General features: G+C 38.0%; 2 protein-coding genes across 2 annotated transcripts in view; one reads left to right on the forward strand and one right to left on the reverse strand.

The window, feature by feature from the left end:
* Positions 1-1250: 1250 nt before the first annotated feature.
* Positions 1251-2039, forward strand: LOC121858963 (tigger transposable element-derived protein 1-like). The gene is made up of 2 exons (XM_042355621.1): positions 1251-1619; positions 1746-2039. Exons 1-2 carry the CDS (start codon positions 1251-1253, stop codon positions 2037-2039), a joined length of 663 nt encoding a protein of 220 aa, XP_042211555.1.
* A 4490-nt stretch (positions 2040-6529) lies between these two features.
* Positions 6530-22835, reverse strand: part of LOC121858947 (fasciclin-1-like) — a 109546-nt gene continuing 93240 nt past the window's right edge. Inside the window, exons 12-15 of the mRNA XM_042355602.1 lie at positions 22571-22739; positions 19583-19615; positions 13618-13635; positions 6530-10144 (exon numbers count right to left, since the gene is read on the reverse strand). Coding sequence (XP_042211536.1) covers positions 9939-10144; positions 13618-13635; positions 19583-19615; positions 22571-22739 — 426 coding nt within the window. The 3' untranslated portion in view covers positions 6530-9938. The remainder of the gene's footprint in view (positions 10145-13617; positions 13636-19582; positions 19616-22570; positions 22740-22835) is intronic.

The following is a 22835-nucleotide window of genomic DNA, read 5'->3' on the forward strand; positions in this document are numbered from 1 at the left end:
ATAACGCGTGTTTTGTCAACGCGAATTGGCTGTAACGCGATTGATGAATAGAAGAACAATATTTTTAAAACGCGAACGCATGTTGGCTGTAACGCGATTCCACTCGAACGGTTGTTGTTGCTTGGCGCGGGGTGTTGCAGTGTTTACAGTTCACGTTCGACATCACATGTTCAATTGATTTATGTGTTTTGTTTTTGAAAAATTGCAGAAATAATTTATGTAATATTTATGTATACAGTATACCTGTACAGTGTATGTAAATCGTAAAATTTTAAATACCCGTAAGAGAGAAAAACAAAATATGTAGCGCTTTACACCCGCGCTCTCTGTTTACATCACACACGATCAGTTTGAAACGTGTGGGAAGTTTTGAAGCGTCCTCGGTGATTTTTGCTTACTGTTTCTCCAATTTTGTGACTATGGAAAAGAAGAATATCTCCTGGAAGCGTTCTGGTGATCGCATTTCTGGTGGTGAGCGTAAAAGAAAGGCTATAACACTTGAAGAAAAGCTTGATGTTGTCAAGCGTTTTGAAAATAAGGAAAGAACATGTGATATTGTGCGTGCAACGAGAATAAAGGAGTCTACTTTATGCACCATTAGAGACAATGCAGGAAAGATTAAAGCAAGCTGTATGGCTGGAAAAACCTTTAGTGCTAGCAAAAGTGTGAATTCACAGCCAAAGGAACTTGAGGAGATGGAATGGGTTCTAAGTGTTTGGATAGAAGATCAAATGAAAAAGCGATCTGGGACCAGCTTCCTCACCATTAAAGAGAAAGCCTTATCAATATATGAGGACCTAAAGAAAAAAGCTGAAAATCCTGCTCATGTGGTTGCCTTTAGTGCTAGTAGTGGATGGTTTTCTGGTTTTAAGAACCGCTATGTGCTTCATAATGTAAAGTTATGTGGTGAAGCAGCAAGTGCCGACGAAGCAAGTGCCTGGGCATTTCCTCCCACTGTAAAGAAATTGATTCAGGAAGAAGGCTACACCTTAGACCAAATTTTTAATTTGGATGAAACAGGTTTATACTGGAAGCGCATGCCAACAAGAACTTACATTTCCAAGAATGAAGCACATGCTCCAGGCTTTAAGGCTGCGAAGGACCACGTGACAGTGTTGTTGGGTGCAAATGCTAGTGGAGACTTATAGCTTAAGCCTGTGCTGGTGTATCACTCTGTTAACCCGCGAGCTTTAAAGGGTTACATAAAGTCTACTCTAGGTGTTCATTTTAGGTCAAGCAAAAAAGGTTGGATGACGGGACAAATGTTTTCTGACCTTCTTGTGGATGTTTTTGAAAATGTTTTTAAAAATTATTGCAAGAAGAAGAATATAGATTTTAAGATTCTCTTCATTTTAGATAATGCACCAAGCCGCCCTCCCACCATTGCTGAGCTTTCTGACAATATCAAAGTGCTCTTTCTACCTCCAAATACAACATCTCTCCTTCAACCAAAGGACCAAGGAATAATAGCAGCCTTCAAAGCCTTTTATTTGAGGTGTACATTTAAGAAACTTATTGCAGCTACTGAGGAAGGAAATGATAAGGCCAGTGTTCTTCAGTTTTGGAAAAGTTTCAACATCAAGCATGCAATTGACATCATTGTGGAGGCCTGGGGTGATGTAAGTAAGGATTGCTTGAGTAGAGTTTGGCAGAAGATTCTCCCAGATTTAATTCATGATTTTACAGGCTTTGATGCATCAGAGGAGCTCCCAAAAATAAAAGAAAATTGTGTTTCTCTTGCAAAGAAAGTTGGCTTTGCTGTAGTGGAAAGTGCTGATGTTGAGGAACTGCTCGAGTCCCACTGTGAAGACCTCTCCACAGCTGATCTACAACAACTTGTTGCTGCTGGGGAAATAGAAGATGATGAAGATGATGAAGTCGAGGATGCAAAACCACGTGAGCTTCCCACTTCTGTTTTGTCTTCTATCCTGAGGGAAGTTGATAAGCAGTTGCAGATCTTGGAAGACAATGACTACAATGCAGAAAGGAGCAGGATTGCAGTTCGTGGTGTTAAATCTTTTTGGGCACCTTATGAATAGCTTCTTTGTGAAAGAAGAAAGACGGCAAAGCAGCAAACTTTAGACGTCTTTTTTAAGTTAACCCCCAAGAAGCAGACTGAACCACAGTCTGAAGACACTGAACCACAGCCATCCACTTCTGGAATTAGACGTTTTTTTCGGCCCTCCCATGCAACCAAACCTGCACCTGATACTGAAGATGACGATGACAACTGTCAAATCCTGTCTGCATGACTCCTCAACATTAACCTACTCCCCCATCAAGTTATACAGTAGTACCCCGATTTACGCGGCTAATTGAACCCACGGGTACCGCAGAAAGTGAAAACCGCGTAAAGTGAACAACAGAACATATGGGATTAATTCCAATAGAGACTGGCCCGACCCCCAAACTCCACTTTTTCCGACACAATACCTATGTTGTAGTAAAAATAACATCTTAATATTATGATGGTATGCTCACACAATTAATATTTAAGAGAAATACAGTCACCAGGTTAATGTCCATTCAAATAATGGACTCAACTCTCCCCCCCCTCTTCCAAGCTCACTGGCTCCTCCCTCTCTGAGAAATGTTTGGGGGAAAACACTAGATTTTAAGGTATAGTAATAAATAATACCTCAGACTAAAGTTAGGATAATATAATTGACATTTCTGGATTCCTTGCAGGTCAGGGAATATTTTGAATGTAAACTTCATATATTTTACACAAAAGATAAAATATTTGCTTTGTGTAAACCAATTTATTACATTAGATCTAAAATTTGTATGTCTAATGCAAAATCCATGATGTTTATATTCAAAATGATCATCATGTAAGAATTCCAGCAATGTAAATTATATTCTGGCTGGGTAATTTGTATGAATTTTATGAGCTAAATAAAAAAATTATACTTCACCCGCGTATATGAGTAGATGCACCGCGTAAAATGAAATTCCGGTTCTGGCTAGGTACCGTGTAAATGTAGAATGTAGAATCGCGTAAAGCGAAACCGAGTAAATCGGGGTATTACTGTACAGTATTCATATTTTTTCAAGGTAAAGTGTAACATTTACTGTATGATTTCATTATTAGATATGAATGTAACATTTATTTAGATTGTGCTATCCTTTGTGTCAGGCTAACTACTAAATTTTTTTCGATTTCGAGTAGTAACCTGCACCTAACCCTATTTTCTCCATAAGCCCTGTTATTTCTATTACGCGAATTTCTATAACATGATGTTTTACAAGAACACAACTGTCGCGTTATAGCAGAACTGACTGTACAGTACCATCATAAAATTAAGATGTTATTTTTACTACAACGTACGTATTGTGTTGGAAAAAGTGTAGTTGGGTAGTCAGCCCAGTCTCTATTTCAATTAATCCCATATGTTCTGTTATTTCGTTTACGTGTTTCTCGTTTTACGCGGACCTCCACGGGTTCAATTGACCGCGTAAATGCAGACTATACTGTACAGTATTTTTCTTTCCTTTTATTTATTATTATAATTTTTTATTAATTCCTCACATTTACGGAGGAATATATTAGACCGCAGAGGGATAAAGACGCCACACTTATCCACAGATTCTTGAAATGCAATGTCATGGTTGTGTGAAATGGTTTGCAGGGTAAAAACCATGAATATCCGGGATCTGTGGATGGAAAATCTTCGGTTGGCGAGGGTCAACTCTACTGTACAGTTTATGGAACACATTGCAATTTTTCTCATTTACGGTAAATATTTGTTCCTTTCATGCAAGTTTAGTTTAAGTGAAATTTCTTGGGGCTATAAACCTTTCATGCTATATCAGTGATTGCCTTTAATATGGTGAGAAATACAGTACAGTAGTTTAGATAGATAGATGGATAGATAGATAGATAGATAGATAGATAGATAGACTGAAAGTTATACAGAAAATAGATCAAAATCATCATCATCCACATCAAAATCATACAGCCATTTTTCACACTTCTGAAGGATAGCTGCAATAACACTCCATGCTGCACCATTTTTTGCAGTCTATCTTGTCAGGTTCTTAAGTCTAAGATCATTTCTTACAACCTCTCCCCATATCATTCTTGGCCTACCTACCACTGGCTCTCCTCCTCACCACATTTAGACTCATGCACCACTTAACCCAGCTGGTCTCATCCATTTTCTCCACATGCCTGATCTCAGTCTACTTGTATGTAAATCTTAGCCAATACCCCCAATACCCAGCCGTCCTCCTAGCTCTGAACGGGATTCTTATCTTTCAGCATCACAGTACACATCCACCTCACCATTCTCATTTCAGCTCACTCAAGACTGCATATGTCATCCTCTTTAACTGCCTATGTTTTCACTGATACATAACACCACACTTGTCGCATCAGTTATATTCATTCTTCCTTTCATGTGATGGGAAAGTCCTCTTGCTGACAATAAATACAACAGTTCCCTAATCTTCCTCCAGCCATTTCTGACTTGAAAATGAACAGCACCCTCTCCAGCACTGATCATGTCACCCAGGCAGCAAAACTCATCCATGACTCACAACACAGCAGCCTTCAGCACCCTCTCCAGCACTGATCATATTCCCAGCTATATTAGTGGTACATTAATTCAGTAGTTTAGACAGATAGACAGGTAGATGTACTGTAGATAGATTGGGTGATAGACAAACACAGAAAGAGATGAAAATATAACAATTTACATTTTCAACCAACATGGCTCACGAGTTGAGCAATGTGTTTTTCCGATGGTTTAAACCAGGGGTCACCAAACTACGGCCCGCGGGCCGGATCCCAAGTCCTTCCCCGGCTCGTGGTAGCTCCGCCTACGCTCTGACGTTACCAGAGCTTTCGTTCTGGCTTGCAAGTATTGAACAGAATGATTATGCGGCCCGCGCTCGTCATTCTTTCAGTTATCCGGCCCACTGTGAAAAAAGTTTGGTGACCCCTGGTTTAAACCATCGGTTACCAAATATGGGGTTGCAAGATGCATCAAAAGGGGACACATAGAGATCATGGGGTCGATGGGGTCACCTGGGTCTTGCAGCGGTCACCTGTGATTTTTTCTTTTTAATCCAGGTGTCAAGGACTGAAGGACAAGGCCTACAGGTGCTGTTTCGTTAAGTCAGGACCATAAATTATGGTCAAGGGATTAAGACAGTTATTCTCCTTGCCCTGTGACACAACACAAGTTCCACACTCCTATATACTGTATACCTTTTAACTGTTCTCAGCTCAGTTCACTCTACTACCCACAGATGAGCACAGAAAATGGCAGCAAATTTCAATGAGTTGCTTACCGAGTCTTTTGCACATAATAGCGGGAGAAGGGAATACACTGCCCTGAAAAGAGAATCCGTTACCGATGCATAATCTATTATCAATACTCATATCATTTAATTTATCAGCTGATATAACATATTGTATGCTAACATACAACAAACTCATACAAATAATGTTTCTCCCCATACAATGGCATACATCGTCATGCCCCATGCAGGTATTGGTGAAAGTTAGCAAGCAGTGTTGCTTGTCCACATAATAGAGTGGATAATAATATGTTATTGGTGTTTCCCAAATTAAGGAAACACCAGATATTATTATTCACATAATGAGGATCTCTCACTAAACACAGTGTATCTGTACCAGGTGCTGACACACACTTTACCCCCTTCTCCCGACGTCACCTCACCGCCCAGTAGACAACAGATAAATAGTAATCTGTATTACTATTACTTTGACGATGCTTATGGAATTAAATTACAAGACATCTGTCATTGGGTCATAAATGCAACCCCTATGTAAATGGACACCATATGTAGAAGCCCCAGCCCAACCCCCTATCACCCCTGGAGTAAGTAACAGTTGCTTAGGTTTCAGCAGGAGGAGGGAAAGACATGGAGGAATACAGCATGACCGATGCATGTGTGTGCAACTTGTGGGGGGGGGGGGTATTGTTGTCTTATCACAGTAGTCTATTATCTCATTAATTCTTTACAGTAAATAAGCATAGAATGCTTCAGACCTGTAGCACAAGCTGGGAATACCACCCTAATGTGCAGTAACACATTTTACTCATACTGTAATTTGTGTTTTGTCCTATGTATTTATATCTTTGCTTAATATATCCTGTGTTGTAACTGCACAGATAACTTCTTAACTCTCTCACCTCTCTAGCCCACCCACTCACACACCTGCTCCCTCCCTTGCTCGTGAATGTTTCGGATTCAAGAGTCGATAGTCCCAGGGTTCACACCACACAGAGAGGGTAGATTGACAATGCTGATTGTTACAGGTGGAAGTAGAAGAGGCTGCACCTTAACATGTGCCAGCATTGGTTAACTCTCGTCATAAATGTGCTCACACATTCTGGCAGGTTATTCAAAGAGTTCACAAATCTTATTTCAAAGATGTTAGGTCTGACTGTTTTCTGTACTAGTGGGAGGCCTGATCCTTGTACCATCTACAGTAGCACATTATAACTTCTCCATTTAAAATATCTACAGGTAAGAGTACAAATAATACCCAATATTTACAGCTTTATTTATTTATTAATTAACTGACTGTTGACATCAAAATAATCTCCTAAGATACGTGATAGAGTTCTACACTTACATCATAAATAATCACTATGTAAAAGCTAGGCAGAAATGCCAACTTCCATTCCATCACGAGCATTGGGAAAGTGATAAAAAGCTTTAGATAAAACATCAGAGATTCACTTCCAGTTTGCTCCTCAATAGAAAAGATATCCCAAACTGAAGATCTATCTGAAGCAGTTGATCACCAATCAAATCTCAAAAGTGAAAGTTGCTTGACCTACTACAGAAGTGTGTTTAATTAAATGATGCTGAAATAAAATCTTGCTTAGCAAAGCTTACAGATGATGGAAGAAAGAAAGCAAAATTTCCTTTACAATTTAAATCTTGCTTAGGAAAAATATCCCACAGCAAACTTCTCATAGTGCACAATGCCAAATTTACAATGGCTTGAAAATCAGAAGCATTGAGTCTGGTCACAAAAAAACGGTTGTGGTGTAAACACTTGAGTTGATTGCATCTTGTACTTTTTTACACACAGACCAAGAGCAACTAACACAACTGAAATACTCCATATCTCTATTTCTGTTACCTTCTGCTAAGATGCCCAAGACCTGCCAAGTGATGAGCAGTGATAAACACTATTCTCAAGAAAAGAGGAATGACTTCCTTGGGATGATTGTGTGCACCCCTTACACTCATCACCTACACTGAGAAAGGGTGTATCACCTCACAATGTATCAGTCCACACTATTGTACAGAGATCTTTGAAAAGACAATACATATAATTTACATATAAACTTGTAACACTGACGCTGGGCATCTCATTTTTCATGAAAGTGATTCACCTAAATAGCACTGAAGACACAAAGAACACATTTTCTCTGCTCTCACAGACATTTCCATGAGATAGGCTGCAACATTCCTACATAATTCTACAATACACACTCAACATCAAACAGTCCTATGTACAGAAATGATGATGCCTTTATTTCTAATTTTCCTGGAAAATAATAATTACAATAGGCATTGTGTATCATCTTCACACAGAAGTGATATTTCTTGTTATGAAATAATTAACCAATCATTTAGGGGAAGGTCACACTATAACTTCAAAATGTTCTCAACTGCCAAATGAAATTAGGAATGAACTTCATATGAATGAATAACATTCACCATGTGAACAGGAATATATGTATAACCAAGTCAACTCTTCAAATAAAAAAAAACACCAATTGATCATTACATAGATGCCTCATTAATTGAAAAAGTTGAAAGTCTTCTATTTATGTGAACAGTCATTAATTACCCAAATCAGGGTGGAATGACTGACAACTTTTTCAGTACAATACACAAACCACCTTTAACAGTAGCTACCATACAAGCACTTCAAGGATCTTCCCATCCTTACTTAACTACTGTTGTTAAAACTTTACACAAGTAAAGGTAATTTACACAAAGAAAAGAAGTTACTTGAAGCTGCTTCTGAAGCACTTTGAAGCTTCAGTGTCTCGACATTACACTGCATGAAGATATCATTGGCAGTGATAGGATTATGTACATCTTAAGGTAATCATATGTGCATGTAGTGCTAAAATACTTTGCTTGCATGACTATGTATATGAAAAACATGTTTGTGTCTGTGTATTAAAGATTGCAGTCTTGACTTCTGTACATCACTATGCTGACTAGATCACCAAAAATATGCCTCCTCTAATTTCCCTTGTAGTTACCGAGAACTACAATAAACTATAACAATATCAATGAACATAATCATACAAAAATAACTGAGGCATTTAAGTATTGATGAATTGCTATGAAAGTTAATCTATGTAGGATAGATGTATTTAAAGAGTAAGGAAAACTTGTCTGATGTGCATCACAACTGAAAAGAACACTGTTGATGTTGAAGCAATTAATCTTTCCACTTTAAGGCAAACAGGCAGGGAGTGGAATTAATGTTCTTTTGGGTGAGACGAACACTTGTACTGAGTAATCTCCAGTTTTTAGCAGTGGAACACTTCAATCAAATTTCACTTGTCAGTAGACTTCAGTGATATATTTTAATACAATGAAGAAAATAGACTTAACATATACAGGACTAATTCACTTTAACTTACAGTAGTAATTCGAATTCGCTTTTCCTTCATGTGTTTTAAGTTTGGATGCTAAAGCTTTTGCTTCTTGGCAACTCATCAAGAGCTCACAGCCTTTTGAAGCTGGAGCTTTGTCTGGCTATTTTAATATATACAAATGTTTAACATTGACATCCATGCATACAGTCTGGCTTGATCTTTAGTGTAGAATGTACCACTGACTAAATTAAATTTTGCAATAATATATAACTAAATCAATCTGTTTATGACTAAATACTTGCATGGATAACATATTGAAGGCTACAACAGATGATGCTGGGATATTTTATTGCATGCCAGTGTACCATGAGCCAGCATGTGATTCTACTTTGATTATTGCATTAAAAATGTACTTGCTTAAGCTTTGATTTCAAATTCTATTACTTTCAGAAACTTGTTATGTAAAATTTTAAAGTGAAAATATACACAAGCTTATTATACATGGCAGTTTTATGCATCAACTATTATTTTATTATTCATGAAAATCCTCTTCATAATAACTAAGTGTATGAGTGGCCCTTGTTATGGTCAAATTGTGATAATTAAATTGTATGTTTTTATTTTTAGCAACATTTATGATACAACTTAATAATTCCTGTTAGGTGAACTGCATGAAACGTGGTGTAAGAGTTTGAAAGGAACATTATACCAAGTATTGTTGTGGTATCTGAGATATGCAAATTACAGCCTTATGTATAGGTAACTTTTGTTGTTAATTCTTGTCTAGTTAAGAATGGGGTCTGATACAACTGCATATCCATGTTTTAAAAAGTATATAAAATACAATTTGCAGTCTGATTACAGGTTTCTTATCCATAGATCATCTGGGTTGTCTTACAACCAGCAAGATTTTTTTGTTTTGATTTATAGTTGATCAATACTGGGCAAATATCTCATTCTGAACAATAACTTACATTGTAAATTTGATGACCTTGGAAATAACTATAACTGAGACATTGCATATTTAGCCCTATTGATATGTTGTACCACATTTAAACAACAAACCTGTTAAAGAATTTAACAAATGTTTTCATAATTTATATAGTAACTACAAGTTACAAGGAAAGGTTCTAGTCATTTTGTTTCCATTTGTGTTTATCATTTCCAATATCCTTAATAGATGGTAACAAAAAGTCACAAAGGTCTTACAGGGGGCAGCTTGAACTCAGTGAAACAAGTTGGGTTCTGCTGAGAATATCAAGCAAAAAATTCCCTTTATTCCAACAGTAACAACAAGAATGTTCATTAACTTGTTCTTGTTTTCTTTTAATGATGAAGAGCACGAGCAAAGGCAACTGTGACAAATGTGGCAATGAAAGTAGCCAATCCAGTTGTAGGCACTGCAGAGCCAGACACAGTAACATCACGATTCATCATTAAAACTTTATCAATGACATGAACCACTCCATTGACACATTCAACGTCTGTGCGGAGAAACCGTGCCTTAATGCCGTTCCACTCCAGGAAGTACTCTGTAAAGAAATAATAATAATTAATATAACAATCTTAGCATTCTTGGGTTTAGGGAGGTGCTCTCCCGCGAGACACTCGGCCTGTTACTCACCTCACCGCACTTGACTGCACCACACGAGAGATAATTGTATGTAATGAATTATAGCAAGTTTGTTATAGGAGATAAAAAGGTGGGGGTTTGTTGCAATATTTATACCTTCATTACTTCATGTGATTGCAATATGAACTTTATTCCATTATAAACCATATATATTTAGGAAAAATTAGTTATAGAAGAAAAGTTGTGAAAAAATTAATATTTCGTTAGGTTAATAGTGGTATAAATTTTGCGCTCTGATGAGCACATAAGTTAATTGTACAGTCCCCCAAAAAGTATCATTAGCCACGGATTCAAGGCTTTCCAAGCAATGTTACTCGACCTGTTTCAGAATGGTTGGTAGTTCTACATCCACGACTTTTGAGCATGAATGAGTACTGTACATACTCTTTTGAACGATGTGAATTCTCCGAGGCTTCAGATAATATATTACATGAATCGGAGTGGATGTCATAAATGGACATCAATGCTATGCCAGTCATCAATGGGATCTTACATCAAATGGAGCAAGGAATTATCTGGGAAACGTCGCAACACGTGAAAGGTGCTAGTATTGCCCTTCACAATGAGGGTATATATAACACTGAGCTAGGATGGCATGAACACACAGTATCATGATGGGTTATGCACTATGAAACAACTGCTGTCATACTGAAACTTATAATGATAAATGTCTTACAATAAATGGATGGAAGGTTCTGTTACCTGCAAGTTGATTTATTTGAAACCTTATTTCGTTGTTAAACCAAAGCAATTTATATAGTGTATAAGTAACATGGCAGATCCCATGTACAGTACAATTTGCTCAGTCACTTTTCATAAGACAGACATATCGTGAACAACAACAGTAGCCATACTGTGAAACTCGGTATGAATAAACACCATCAGTACAGCGATGTAATGGTGAAATGTTAGTTTTAAGGGCTCGCGTCAGACTCCGTTATGATGTTCTGAAACACTTCCATTTAATGTACATTTCAGTGTTATTGTAATCATCAGTCAGTGGCATGTTTACATATGCCTTGCTTCTACCCAGCACGATACATACATTAATATAGCTTAATGGATTTTTTGTTATACTGAAGTATTTAGTATGCCATACAAGGATGACTCCCTCCTCCAATCCTACCCCCACCTCTAGCTGTTGTTGATATGGCCAGCAGGCGTACCAACCTATGATGATGCACTGGGGATCATATCAAAGCATTTCGTCTCGTGTTTCAAATTGTAGCAACGGAAAATTTAATGATTCTTTTGGGGAGGACTGTACATATTGAGTCATAGCAAGCATGCTATTGGAGATAAAAAGGTCGAGTTTGTTGCATTAGCATTATAGATACAATATCTACAAATAGTTTTATAAAGACAATCACAATAAAGTTATTAAATCTATATGCACGTGCAAGTATAACACAAACTGCAGTGCAAGACTGCCACTCAAGCTCCCATAGGTGTGTATTAGCTCCTGTCTCATGGCAATAACAATTATATAAATTTGGGTTAATATGTTTAGTTATATAATCCAATCACCCTACCGTAATTTTCCATAAGCTGAGAGTTGCCATGTGCTGTTCATGTGAGGGTAAATTCCTATATCAGTTGGTCGACCTTGAGAATGTAAGGTTAGACTGGCCTCTCCTTCAGAGGCACCTCCCTTCACAGGACCAGTCCTCACTTGAAGCCCCCGTCCTTAACTAACACTCACAGCTTACAGTGTTAATTACGGTGCATCTACTAATAGACTGTGACCAATATAGTTTACCAATAAATGGAGAAAAGACCATTTGGGGTTTGTAACTTAACCCCTCAACTCACTTATATATAAGCCAAGTTAAAGGGAACTCTACCCAAAGCTTATATACTATATATATAAAGGTGGCAGCGAAAAGAGAGAACCATTAACTGAACCAGTGAAGCAGTGTAACTAACTGTGCAAGTAACCGACGTCACTGTAACCCAAGTAACAGTGAAATATTCTAAGTGTCATTCTCCAAGGCAACAGACTATATACCGAATATATTCTCGTGAGTGACGTTATGTGTCAAGTGATATATTTAAATGTCATCCCAGATCGACATACAAAATTTTTTTTTACTCAAATAACATTTAAGTGAGTAACATAATTCACTGTAGTGTGGCAACACCTCGTGACGACAAGCCGATAGCCCCCATCTCAAGTGGACGCCTGCCGTGTGGGAGTATCCACCACTACAAAAGACTCAACGTCAGACACCCTACTGTACCCAACTCTCAAGTGTTGTGGAGACACTGTCTGTACATTGTTTTTCCTTCTCAAAGAACAACCGACCCATACAGCTACAATACAACCCTGTGTTCCAAGGCACAGTTAAGAAATGCCTTTTAGACATCCCAAGTTGTTTAACTAAGTGTCTCTGTAGTGTGTAAAAACAGACTGTTGTAAATTCTTTGTGAACCCAGCTACATCTGGTACAGGCCAACTACTTGACCTGTCATACTCAATCAACTCCAAGAGCTCTACCAGCTCTAAGGTGCATTAACCTATGTGACCTCACAGGATCGCCTCACAACACCAGTGAGAGTTCATAGAGTTAGCCATCCATCACCCCTCTAGTGGTTGACCACGGTTACTCTCGTCAACACCAGACGCCATCACGAATTCTTCAAGGACGTCATCTTTAAACTACACACCAGCAACCCTGACCGTGAATCTCGACCAGCTGACTGTCATCCAAGCTGCTGAAGTCTATGGGATTAAAGGCCAGATTTTCAAGAAATTCCCAGAATTCTTCAATCAAGCCCCGACAGCTTATATATTACACACTCAAAGTTTCTGTATTTTTTACATAAATTATACATATTGTGTGTACTGTACAGTATAGGAGCTGGTGGTTGACCTCTCTCTCTTAGCATGAACAAGTCATTAAGGTACACACAACAGGGCTCGTGTATAAGAAATCTAATCTTAAGTTATGTAATATGACTCGAGCATTTCATAAGTTTACAAAAAAAATTAACTTTGAGTTAAAAAAAATAACTTCAGTATTGTGATAATAACTTTTCTATCTTTATAATAATAATAATAATAATAATAATAATAATAATAATAATAATAATAATAATAATAATAATAATAAATACAGTAAAGCTTTTACTGTTGTCTAAATGTGAAAACTTGAAACTGCATCCCACAGGTATGACTACTCATTAGGGTCAGTGTCCACTGTAACAAACATAACTATTTTAAATACCTATGGTGGAAATATAAGGTTTGTAATTAGAAAGGTTGTGAACTTCAATTTAAACTCTAATATAAGTGGAAACTGCATAAACAAATTACTTGTCAATAAGAACACCTTTATGTGAGACTAGTACAACACACACACCCATACTCACTGTTAGTATCATTGGTAGCTTGAAAAGAAAGGTATGAATAAAAAATGTGAATAAAAAACAAATAACAAAAATAATTTATGTAAACAAGTTATAAACATCTGTGGGGTGATGCGTCTATACCTGCCGTCACAGATACATACAGCATAATACGGACTGAGACACATGGCTGCCAAAATGATGAGTCTACAATACTATGGTCAAACCTTAACAATTAATACTCTGTGTCCTCGTTAATCTGGATCATTATAATTTGGATTTCAGTTTAATTCGTGTATATTATTTAATAAATGAATTAAACAATTTGAATTTGGAATGAATCTGAAAAAACCGAGTGGTTCCAAAGATTTGATTATTATTATAGGAATATATTATGAAATAGATTAAGATGAATGAATTAAAGGAAAAAAATATGAATTATATTAAGATAACGTATAAAACTATGTTTGGGTGCTTAACAGTGGAGAGAAGGTGGAGGAGGGAAGAGAGAACAACTCATCACCTCCTGCTTTAAGGCCGACAATCTCTTTATAACTGCATGCAATTTCACCCATAGTTCCCATATTATTTAGGTTCATTTAGTGCCTGATTAATAAAACATTATCGAAAAAGCCGTTTTTTTCTAAAAAACATTTTTTGCTCAATCCAGAATGCGACGTCTAGCTTTATACCTAAGCAGCGAAAAATAATTAATTTTCCTAAAAAATCCCAGACTCAATCCCAGATGAGCTACTGCGCCATATAGTATATTTCTCTCTTGTTTACAGAGCGGTAACAGCCGATTGTTCCCGCTGACCTGCTCTCCCTAATAGTGTTGCCAGCACTCACCATCTTCCTACCTCCATTGTTGTCACTGCTCAAGAGGGCTGGTGCTTACCACAGAATGTGTCTTGAACACTAAGTAAATTAATTTGTAGTGTATTTATCAGAATTTAATAAATATTATTGTATAGTGTACTGTACTATACTGTACAGTAATGGGTCTCCATATGCTCAGGTTTACATGTACAAGACAATGGTTTAGTAATGCTGTTAATGTGTGCTGTATAATGTTACCTCACCTCACCCCTTTGCCTCATCAGCTAACCTCGCAGTTAGATTTATTTATTCCCGTACTTTGTTATTACTGTACTGTATGTACATTTAACAAAATAATTATGTTTCCACAGTAATTATAAATACTGTAGAATATTTTGTGGCAGTCAAGGCATAGTCAGGTGCAAAAACTGAACAGAAAACAGAATAGTTAAACATAGAAATTCAGAAATTGTCGAAAAATGTAAAAAAAATTCTGAACTCGGTTAATTCAGATTTTCCGGTAATTTGAGTGACCCAGAGCACTTTTTTTGTTGAATTAATTCCCCCTCCCCACCCGCTCCCACCACCTGGGGGTGAGTCCATAAGTAAAGACTGGGGGAGAAAGTGTGTTAACAGGGATGTGATAACTTCATGGAACAATTCTTGCTTAAAATAAACCAAATACTGTAAACACCTCTTGAAGTTTGGCAGAACTTTCTCTGGACACCTTGTACAAGTACTATATGTCAAAAAAAGGAACTTCCATTGCTAACCAAGGTGGACTGTGCTGTTCTTAAGATAGTTCCTGTAATAACCTTCTTTCTATTAATAGATACAGTACTCAGATACTAATTGTGGGGATAAACTCATGTACATTACCATACTACCATATAAAGCATTTACTGAAATTTTGTGAGATGAGCATATGTGTAAATGCAGTGCATAAATTACAGCCAATTATTTTTTTTTTATTATACTGTACAGTGTGTGTGTGAAGATACCATATCAGTTGTACAGCTGACAACCATTGTGGACATCTTGGACAAAAATTTTCAATAGAAATATAGAGAAATGAAGTATAAAATCTAATTTTACAGCCCAGAGCCAAGGTGAATGGCTGCTTGACATCCAGCACACTGAAGGCAACTTGGCAATCTACCTTTTGCTACAGGGCCCTATAGTTCAACAGGAGGATGCATTTTCCAGGTGATGTGCCTGGGGATGTAGCAGCTGCCTAAAAGCATAATGTAGGTATTCAGTAAGGAGTCAAACTTGTAGTGGTCTGAGATCTCCAAACCAAAAGTGTGGATTTTGATCCTTAATCCACGAGTCCACCAACTTAATAAGTAATAGGGACCTCAAACACTTACTGCTTGAGAATTAGAACCAACAATTAATTAGTAGACAAAGGTCATAGGTCAGCAGGATTAAAGGGAGTATCCTATTAGGACATAAGTTAGAACGTGCCAAGATTTATACAAAATGAGAAGTAACATTAAATACTTCCTGGAGTAATACAACTTGAATTGCAAACTCATTTATTAATCAACCTTGAGAACAAAGTTCTTTCAGTGGCTTCAGCAATTCCAAATGGTTGAAACAATAAATTTTCACTTGGTCACACTTAGTGACTTTGGTAGAATGATGGGGGAGCAAATTCTTGTCACTGAGGACATCAACACAGTTGTGGGGAGCAGAAGAGACCACCTAGCCTGTTTTAAAGATTATCCAGTGATAACTGTTTTATGTACTCAACATAAAGGTACTGTACTATATGGAAAAGTGAATTCTTTAACCTAAACCTCATAAATAAAATTGTGAAGAATGCTTCCCCTTATAGCACACAATATTATAAGGCTTAATAACTACCGGTACTTTAATTACTGTACTTATAATGTTAATTCTGTTTACACCATCTTCCTTGTCTACACACTTTTCAGAGAGACTAAAGTCTGAGAAATAAACTATACTGTAGTCTGTTCACTCGTACTTAGCAACTGAGGTCTAGGGTCAGTTTGTAACAAGGCAGCTGATTGGCTGGCAGACCGACACGATTAAAGTCACAATAGTTCTTTCGTATTTAATCTATCATACAGTATATTCTAATATTAAGGGATAATAATGTAGCACTCTGTGTTGATCTTTGAATATTTAGAATGTGAAACGGTCTGGTAACATAAATATCTTGAAGAGAACATGAAAGGGAGTACAAAATTTCATCGACATCATTCACCAAGTTGCATGATGACACGAGGAGAGGAGGAGTTTATGTCTTTATGTCTCCGAGTTTTTTCATCATGTTCTTGTTCCTTTTATGATATTTTTATTACCAGTGCATTTCACACGCAAACTTTTGCTTCCACACATGCAGAAATTATCAGAGATCAAAACAGAATAATTATATTTATTATCCCTTAAAATAACAGAACATTAATACAATAGATTTAATACTAAAAAATTGAAGTGAATTTTCCCATGTCTGTCTGCCAGCCAATCAGCTGCCTTATTACAAAGTGACTCTAAGCCTCATTTGCTGAGTACGAGTGAACAGACTATATAGTCTATTTATTATCACTGTCACCACTGTCTGACAGCCTGTATTCCACACTTGTGTGAGTTAACTGTGATTACCTCATGGTATGGTATCCCAGTTGCTCTCAAACAGGTTTATGGTTGGATATCCTTTCTATTGCCAACCCACTTCTACAGTGGGAGAAATTTATAAAGAAATGTTCTTGCAAAAATCAAACATGTTACAGTATTTATTAGTAGTGAGAAACAACAATGCATCTTGTTAGAATATGTAACAATGATGTAGCTGGTACAGATAACCTGGAGCACTCTTTCCTGACCTCAAACTGTTCTGCTGAGCCATTCAACTGCACAACTGTCTTAAACAATGCACTTAAAACAATAACTGTTTAAATATGCTCTGACTGGCTCCCAACTAGTGAGAGTGACTGTTGACTGGTGTTCTCACACTGATTTATAATACAGGATGGTTGGTTGTTTACTGATGCTGTCTGCTTCAGCTGACTGGTAAGTGGTATTGCTTGGTACTTAGTACCTTCAACTGTTACCAATGATACATTGATCTTAAGTTGTTTCTTAAAGGACTCCACAGAAATTCAGCTGCTTCATGGATGAAGGCAACCAATTGTAAAATTTGGTTGATGTATAGGAAAAGGACCGGGCAGCTAAAGAACAATCCCGTACTGCTCTAGGCTCAAGGTGTGAAGGATCATCACTATTATGCAAAATCATTTCAGAATGTGGAGTCAGTGGTATTAGTAGGCTGGCCAAATACTTGGGCTTACAAAATATTAGTGTCTTAAAAGTCATTAGACAGAGCTTGTACTCTATACTTTCTTGAACTGGAAGCCAATGTAATTCGATCAAGAATTGGGTATTGGGAGTCCTCGGTGGGAGAGCAAAATTAAGCCTGGGAACCTTGTTCAACACTGTTTGAACTTTCTTCAGAAGACAATTAGATAGACGGACCCATAAATTGTTACAATAGTCAACTCGAGACAAAATAAGTGAATGTAATAGTGTCACAAGACACTGTAACCGTATACTACTATAGATTTCAAATGTGAAAGTTGCTAATCTTAACTACTGAATTCACATGGTTTTAAAATTTAGTTTCGAGTCAAAGTACACTCCAAGATTATGAACAGAATCAACAGGAATAAGTTGTAATTCCCCAAAGTTCAAGGAGCCATAATCATTAGTGCCATCTCCCCTCTTATTTCTTTGTATATTGCAGAGATATTGTACAACAAGACAGATACTTTGTTGAGAAATAAATTAATGCAATCCAGGAGGAAGTTGATCAAAAACCATTATCATGGATTCTTTCTCAATTAGTTTAACCAATAATTGATCTTTTTCAAATGTCAGGTAATCTTCAACATTTACCCTGCACTTCATCTATATCTCAAGAAGGCTCAGTAAAAGCACAGACTCGTTCCTTGAATTGGAATCAGCAGAAACAGATTTACCTGTTCCTTCTTCTCCCTTACATGTTACAAGTCCTCAGTAAGCTGAAGTAGTTTCATGTGATCACTATTCTGGAGGCTGCTTCCTCACTATGGAGGGTCTGTTTCCTTCTTATTCAGTTATGTCCAAAATCTATCTAGATTTCCTCTCTGGCCGTAAGCCAGGGAGGAGAGAAGGAGTTAATAGTCCAGTCCAAATTTTGAGTTTTACAATTATATGCCTGGATTTTCCATTAAGATACAGTAATATTAATTTATAGACTTCTTTTCCTCCGGATATGTTTTCCTTATTTTTGTATTCGGTGAAAATGAAAGCATAGTAGTATATCTTCCCTGAAGTAAGTCTTTATGGAAGACTTGACCCTACCTCACCAAGACTTCATAAACAGTGATGATATAATAACTTGTCAAAATCAAGACTAAGGTTGGGACATTGCCTCCCACCTGTCAAAAGTTTCAAGAGAAAGGCTGTACTCATACAGTACAAGTGCACCAGAAACATAAGTTCTTTAACATGGTGATAAATCAGTCCTAATATCTGGCTGCCAAAACAAATTCATTTAGTTATACTGTATCCACAAATAACTATTGGTAACTTCTTACACCACAAAACTGCTTAACAATAAGCAAAGTGCAAATAGGAACTGTAACAAGCCTAACTGTATTGGGATGATTATGAGCCAACAAGCAGTAATACAACAATGTGAAGGACACCTACTGTCTCATCCAGCAAAAAAGCAGAAAAAGGTTACCTAAAATTCTGTAGTAACAATACTGACAGATCCTGAGTGAGAACACAGGTTCATGGTTCTGAGGTGTTTCAGCAACTACCACATCGCTGTACGTCTTAAAAGGCAAGCTGACGAGGAACCTGATTATGGACTAAATGCAACTTTCAGTTGAATACAGTACAGGTAGTGTGTTCCATCACTAAACTACAGAGCCCAGTAATAATTGGCAGATTGTCATGTGACATTTAATGTCTTGCACCTCAAATGGTCATTCACCAAAAGCCAGTCGGCCATGAAACTGGATATACACGGAATGAAACGTAAGGAATTTATAAATAGGACAAGCATAAGGAAGTAGACATTAAACATATCAAGCGTGGTAGCATACTGTACTGCAAAGAAACACACACAAAAAACCTTAGGATATACCTCCCTCACCTTCTGTGTCACCTGTATCTATGAAGTCTGTACCTGAGGAATTTGTTTTAAATCTCATTAAATGATACTACACTGTTCTGAAACAAAACAGCTTAAGAGAGTAAACTTAAAAGAAAACAAAACTGATAATTTACACACCATTTCCTTTTGACTGATGGGGTCAGAAAAAAAAGACATAGGAAAATTAAATTATTTTGAAGCTACTTACTGTTTTACCTGGTGGATGATCATATACTGTACAGTACTTGGAATATGACCATTTGCAATGCCTTTTGAAGTAATGTAGCTTTAAACTATCAACAGATTTGGATATAAAACTTTTCCAATCACATATACACCACTTGAGAGAGAGAGAGGCTACATATGGGTGATGCTGGCTTATGTGATATATGAGGTACATTAACCAGATCTGGGGCCTTATTGTTGATGGGGAGGACTGTACAGTAGAGGATGACATCCATTTCAACATAAGAGTGAATGAATGACAACTAATAAAAGGAGAATATGTGTTTGGGTTTACTACCCTCGTTGAAAAAAAAACACACACGCACACACAAACACACTATACTACTACTTTGCTGTCACTTGGAATCGAGTACCTGTATGAGGATCATTCAGCTGTGATACAATGATATGAGTTATTAAGGATGTCATCTTTGTTGGTGAGTTCTGAGATGACTAGGGAGGCCGATACGGGACCGGCAGGATCGTCCACAGGTGCTGCATGTGTCGAGGGTGATATCTAGTGTAGTAGGGGCGGCGGCAGCATCTTTCCGGCACCTTTTCAGGTTTATCTTAAGACTATACTTATACCTCTTCAGTTGCCCGCCAGCGTTACATTTACTAATCGTTAGATGACTGTAAAGTAGCTGCTTTGGCAGTTATCCATGCGGGTAACATGGTCAGTCCAATGTAGTTGTTCATGGATAATGGTAGACTTGATGCTTCTACAGTTGGTGTCAGCAAGAATACTGGCATTTGTTCCCTTGTCTTCCCAGCGAACTCGGAGGATGGAACGTAGACTACGTTGATGAAAGTTTTCAAGTGCCTCCTGTATGTGACCCATGTCTCACTGCCATATAGTAGGGTGGGGAGGACCACTGCTCGATATGCGTGTAACTTTGTAGATAATTTCAGCTCCCTACAGCTGAAGACACAAGTACGGAGTCTGCCAAAGGCTTGAGATGCACATCTGATCCGATGTTGAATCTCTTCATTGATGTCCGCGGTGGTGGACAGGTGGGAGCCGAGATACTGAAAGTGGGTAGCATTAGAGAGGGTAGTACCATTAAGTTGGATGGATGGTGGAGGTGTGGCTGAACCAGGCTGAAAGAGAATCTGAATCTTGCATTCATTCACCTCAAGGCCAAAGAGTGCATACGCATCTGCATAGGTGTTCAAGATCTCCTGTAGGTTGCGTTCAGTGCGAGCGACAAGGGTGAGGTAATCTGCATACTGAAGTCCAGTAATGGAAGCTGCCGACACCTTTGTTCCTGCCTGGAGTCATCTTATGTTGAAAAGTCCCTTCATCCGGTACTGGATGTTCACCACGCCGACTAAATTGGCACTGGCACGAGGAAGGAAGGCAGCTAAGAAATTGGAAAAGAGAGTTGGTGCCAGTACACAACCTTATTTTACCCCCATTTGGATGGGAAAAACTCAGACTGGGTGCCATTGTACAGGACACTGCCATTCATGCCATCGTGGAGTTGCCTCACAATGGCGATGAATATTGGTGGGCAGCCAAAATGACTGAGGGCTTCCCTGTTGACCGAGTCAAAGGCCTTGGTTAGGTCAATGAAGGCCATGTACAGATCAAGACGCTGTTCTCTGCACTTTTCCTTATCTGGCGGGCAGCAAAGATCATGTCAGTGGTGCCACGTGATGGTCTAAAGCCACATTGAGATTCTGGGGAGGAAGTTTACCGCCTCAGAAAAAAGTCTGTTTAGGAGGACTCAGGTGATAATTTCCCAGCTACGGACAGCAACGAGATCCCGCGGTAGTTGCCACAGTCTGACCGGTCTCCCTTGTTCTTATAAATATTGGCGATTGAGACATCTTTAAGATCTTGGGGGATTTCCTCCTGTTCCCTTATATTCTCCAAGAGAGAGAGTAGAGATGACTGGTAAGCAAAGGTCCTCCTGCTTTATGCACCTCGGGTGGGATTTCATCAGGCCCTGAGGCTTTATTACTTTTCATCTGTTTGATAGCAGCAGCTATTTCATCCAGGGATGGAGGATAGCTGAGATGGATCAGCTCTTTCCAGCGCTGAAGGAGGCCTTCATCATCTTTAGTTAGGGAGTTACCGTCAGATGAGGGGGGGGGGGGATGGGCAGCTTCTCCTCCTCCTCCTCTTGCTGCTGCTGCTGCTATAAGAGTGATTAGCTCATAAAATGTTTTAGTGGAGTTGAAAAATTTGCACATCTTGTGTTGATATGCAAGTTTTTGTGTTTTACATGTTTTATTTTTCAACTATTCATTCTTTAGATTGCGAGGTTCACTCTGGGCCGCTGCTTTCTTCTTGTGGAAGGTATCAGCTTTGATATGAGTCTGTACTCACCCCTGAAGATATGAATTACACGAAAGTGCTTGGGAACTTTGTGTTTTCTTTTTACTTGTGGTTATCAGCATATACCTGGATCACGCGCACCTACAGTGATTTATTTTGCATATATATATATATACTGTATATTGTATGCTGATTACCACATAGGTAAAAAGAAAACACAAAGTTCACATCTTCAGGGGTGAGTACAGACCGTACTCACCCCTGAAGATGTGAACTTCGTGTTTTCTTTTTACCTATGTGGTAATCAGCATATACATGGATCACGTGCACTTACAGTGACGTGTGTGTGTGTGTGTGTGTGTGTGTGTGTGTGTGTTCATTTTTCATGTTAAGTTTTCAAAAATAAAGTTTTTTGTTAATCCATTAAGTACCATAAAATACACACACTAATGACCAGGTAATAAACATGTTGCTCTTACCATTAAGTCTGTAGTTAACTCTAGCTTGGAAATAGATCTTTCCACGAGTCATCTCAAGACGTTCCTCAAAATATTGTCCTCTTTTGGTGGCGTTGTTGGTGAGGGCAGTCAACTCTTCCAGGCTCAGATCTTGTCCCACTATCATATGACGTTCCAGAATATATTTTACCTGAAAATGCATTCATGTACTTTTTTCTGCATTTTGTACCGTGCATGATACTGCAGTGGTGGTAAACTAATGGGGGAAAACTGTCTGGTGTTAAGC

This window comes from Homarus americanus, unplaced genomic scaffold, assembly GCF_018991925.1.
Source record: "Homarus americanus isolate GMGI-L3 unplaced genomic scaffold, GMGI_Hamer_2.0 scaffold8226, whole genome shotgun sequence".
Taxonomy (NCBI): domain Eukaryota; kingdom Metazoa; phylum Arthropoda; class Malacostraca; order Decapoda; family Nephropidae; genus Homarus; species Homarus americanus.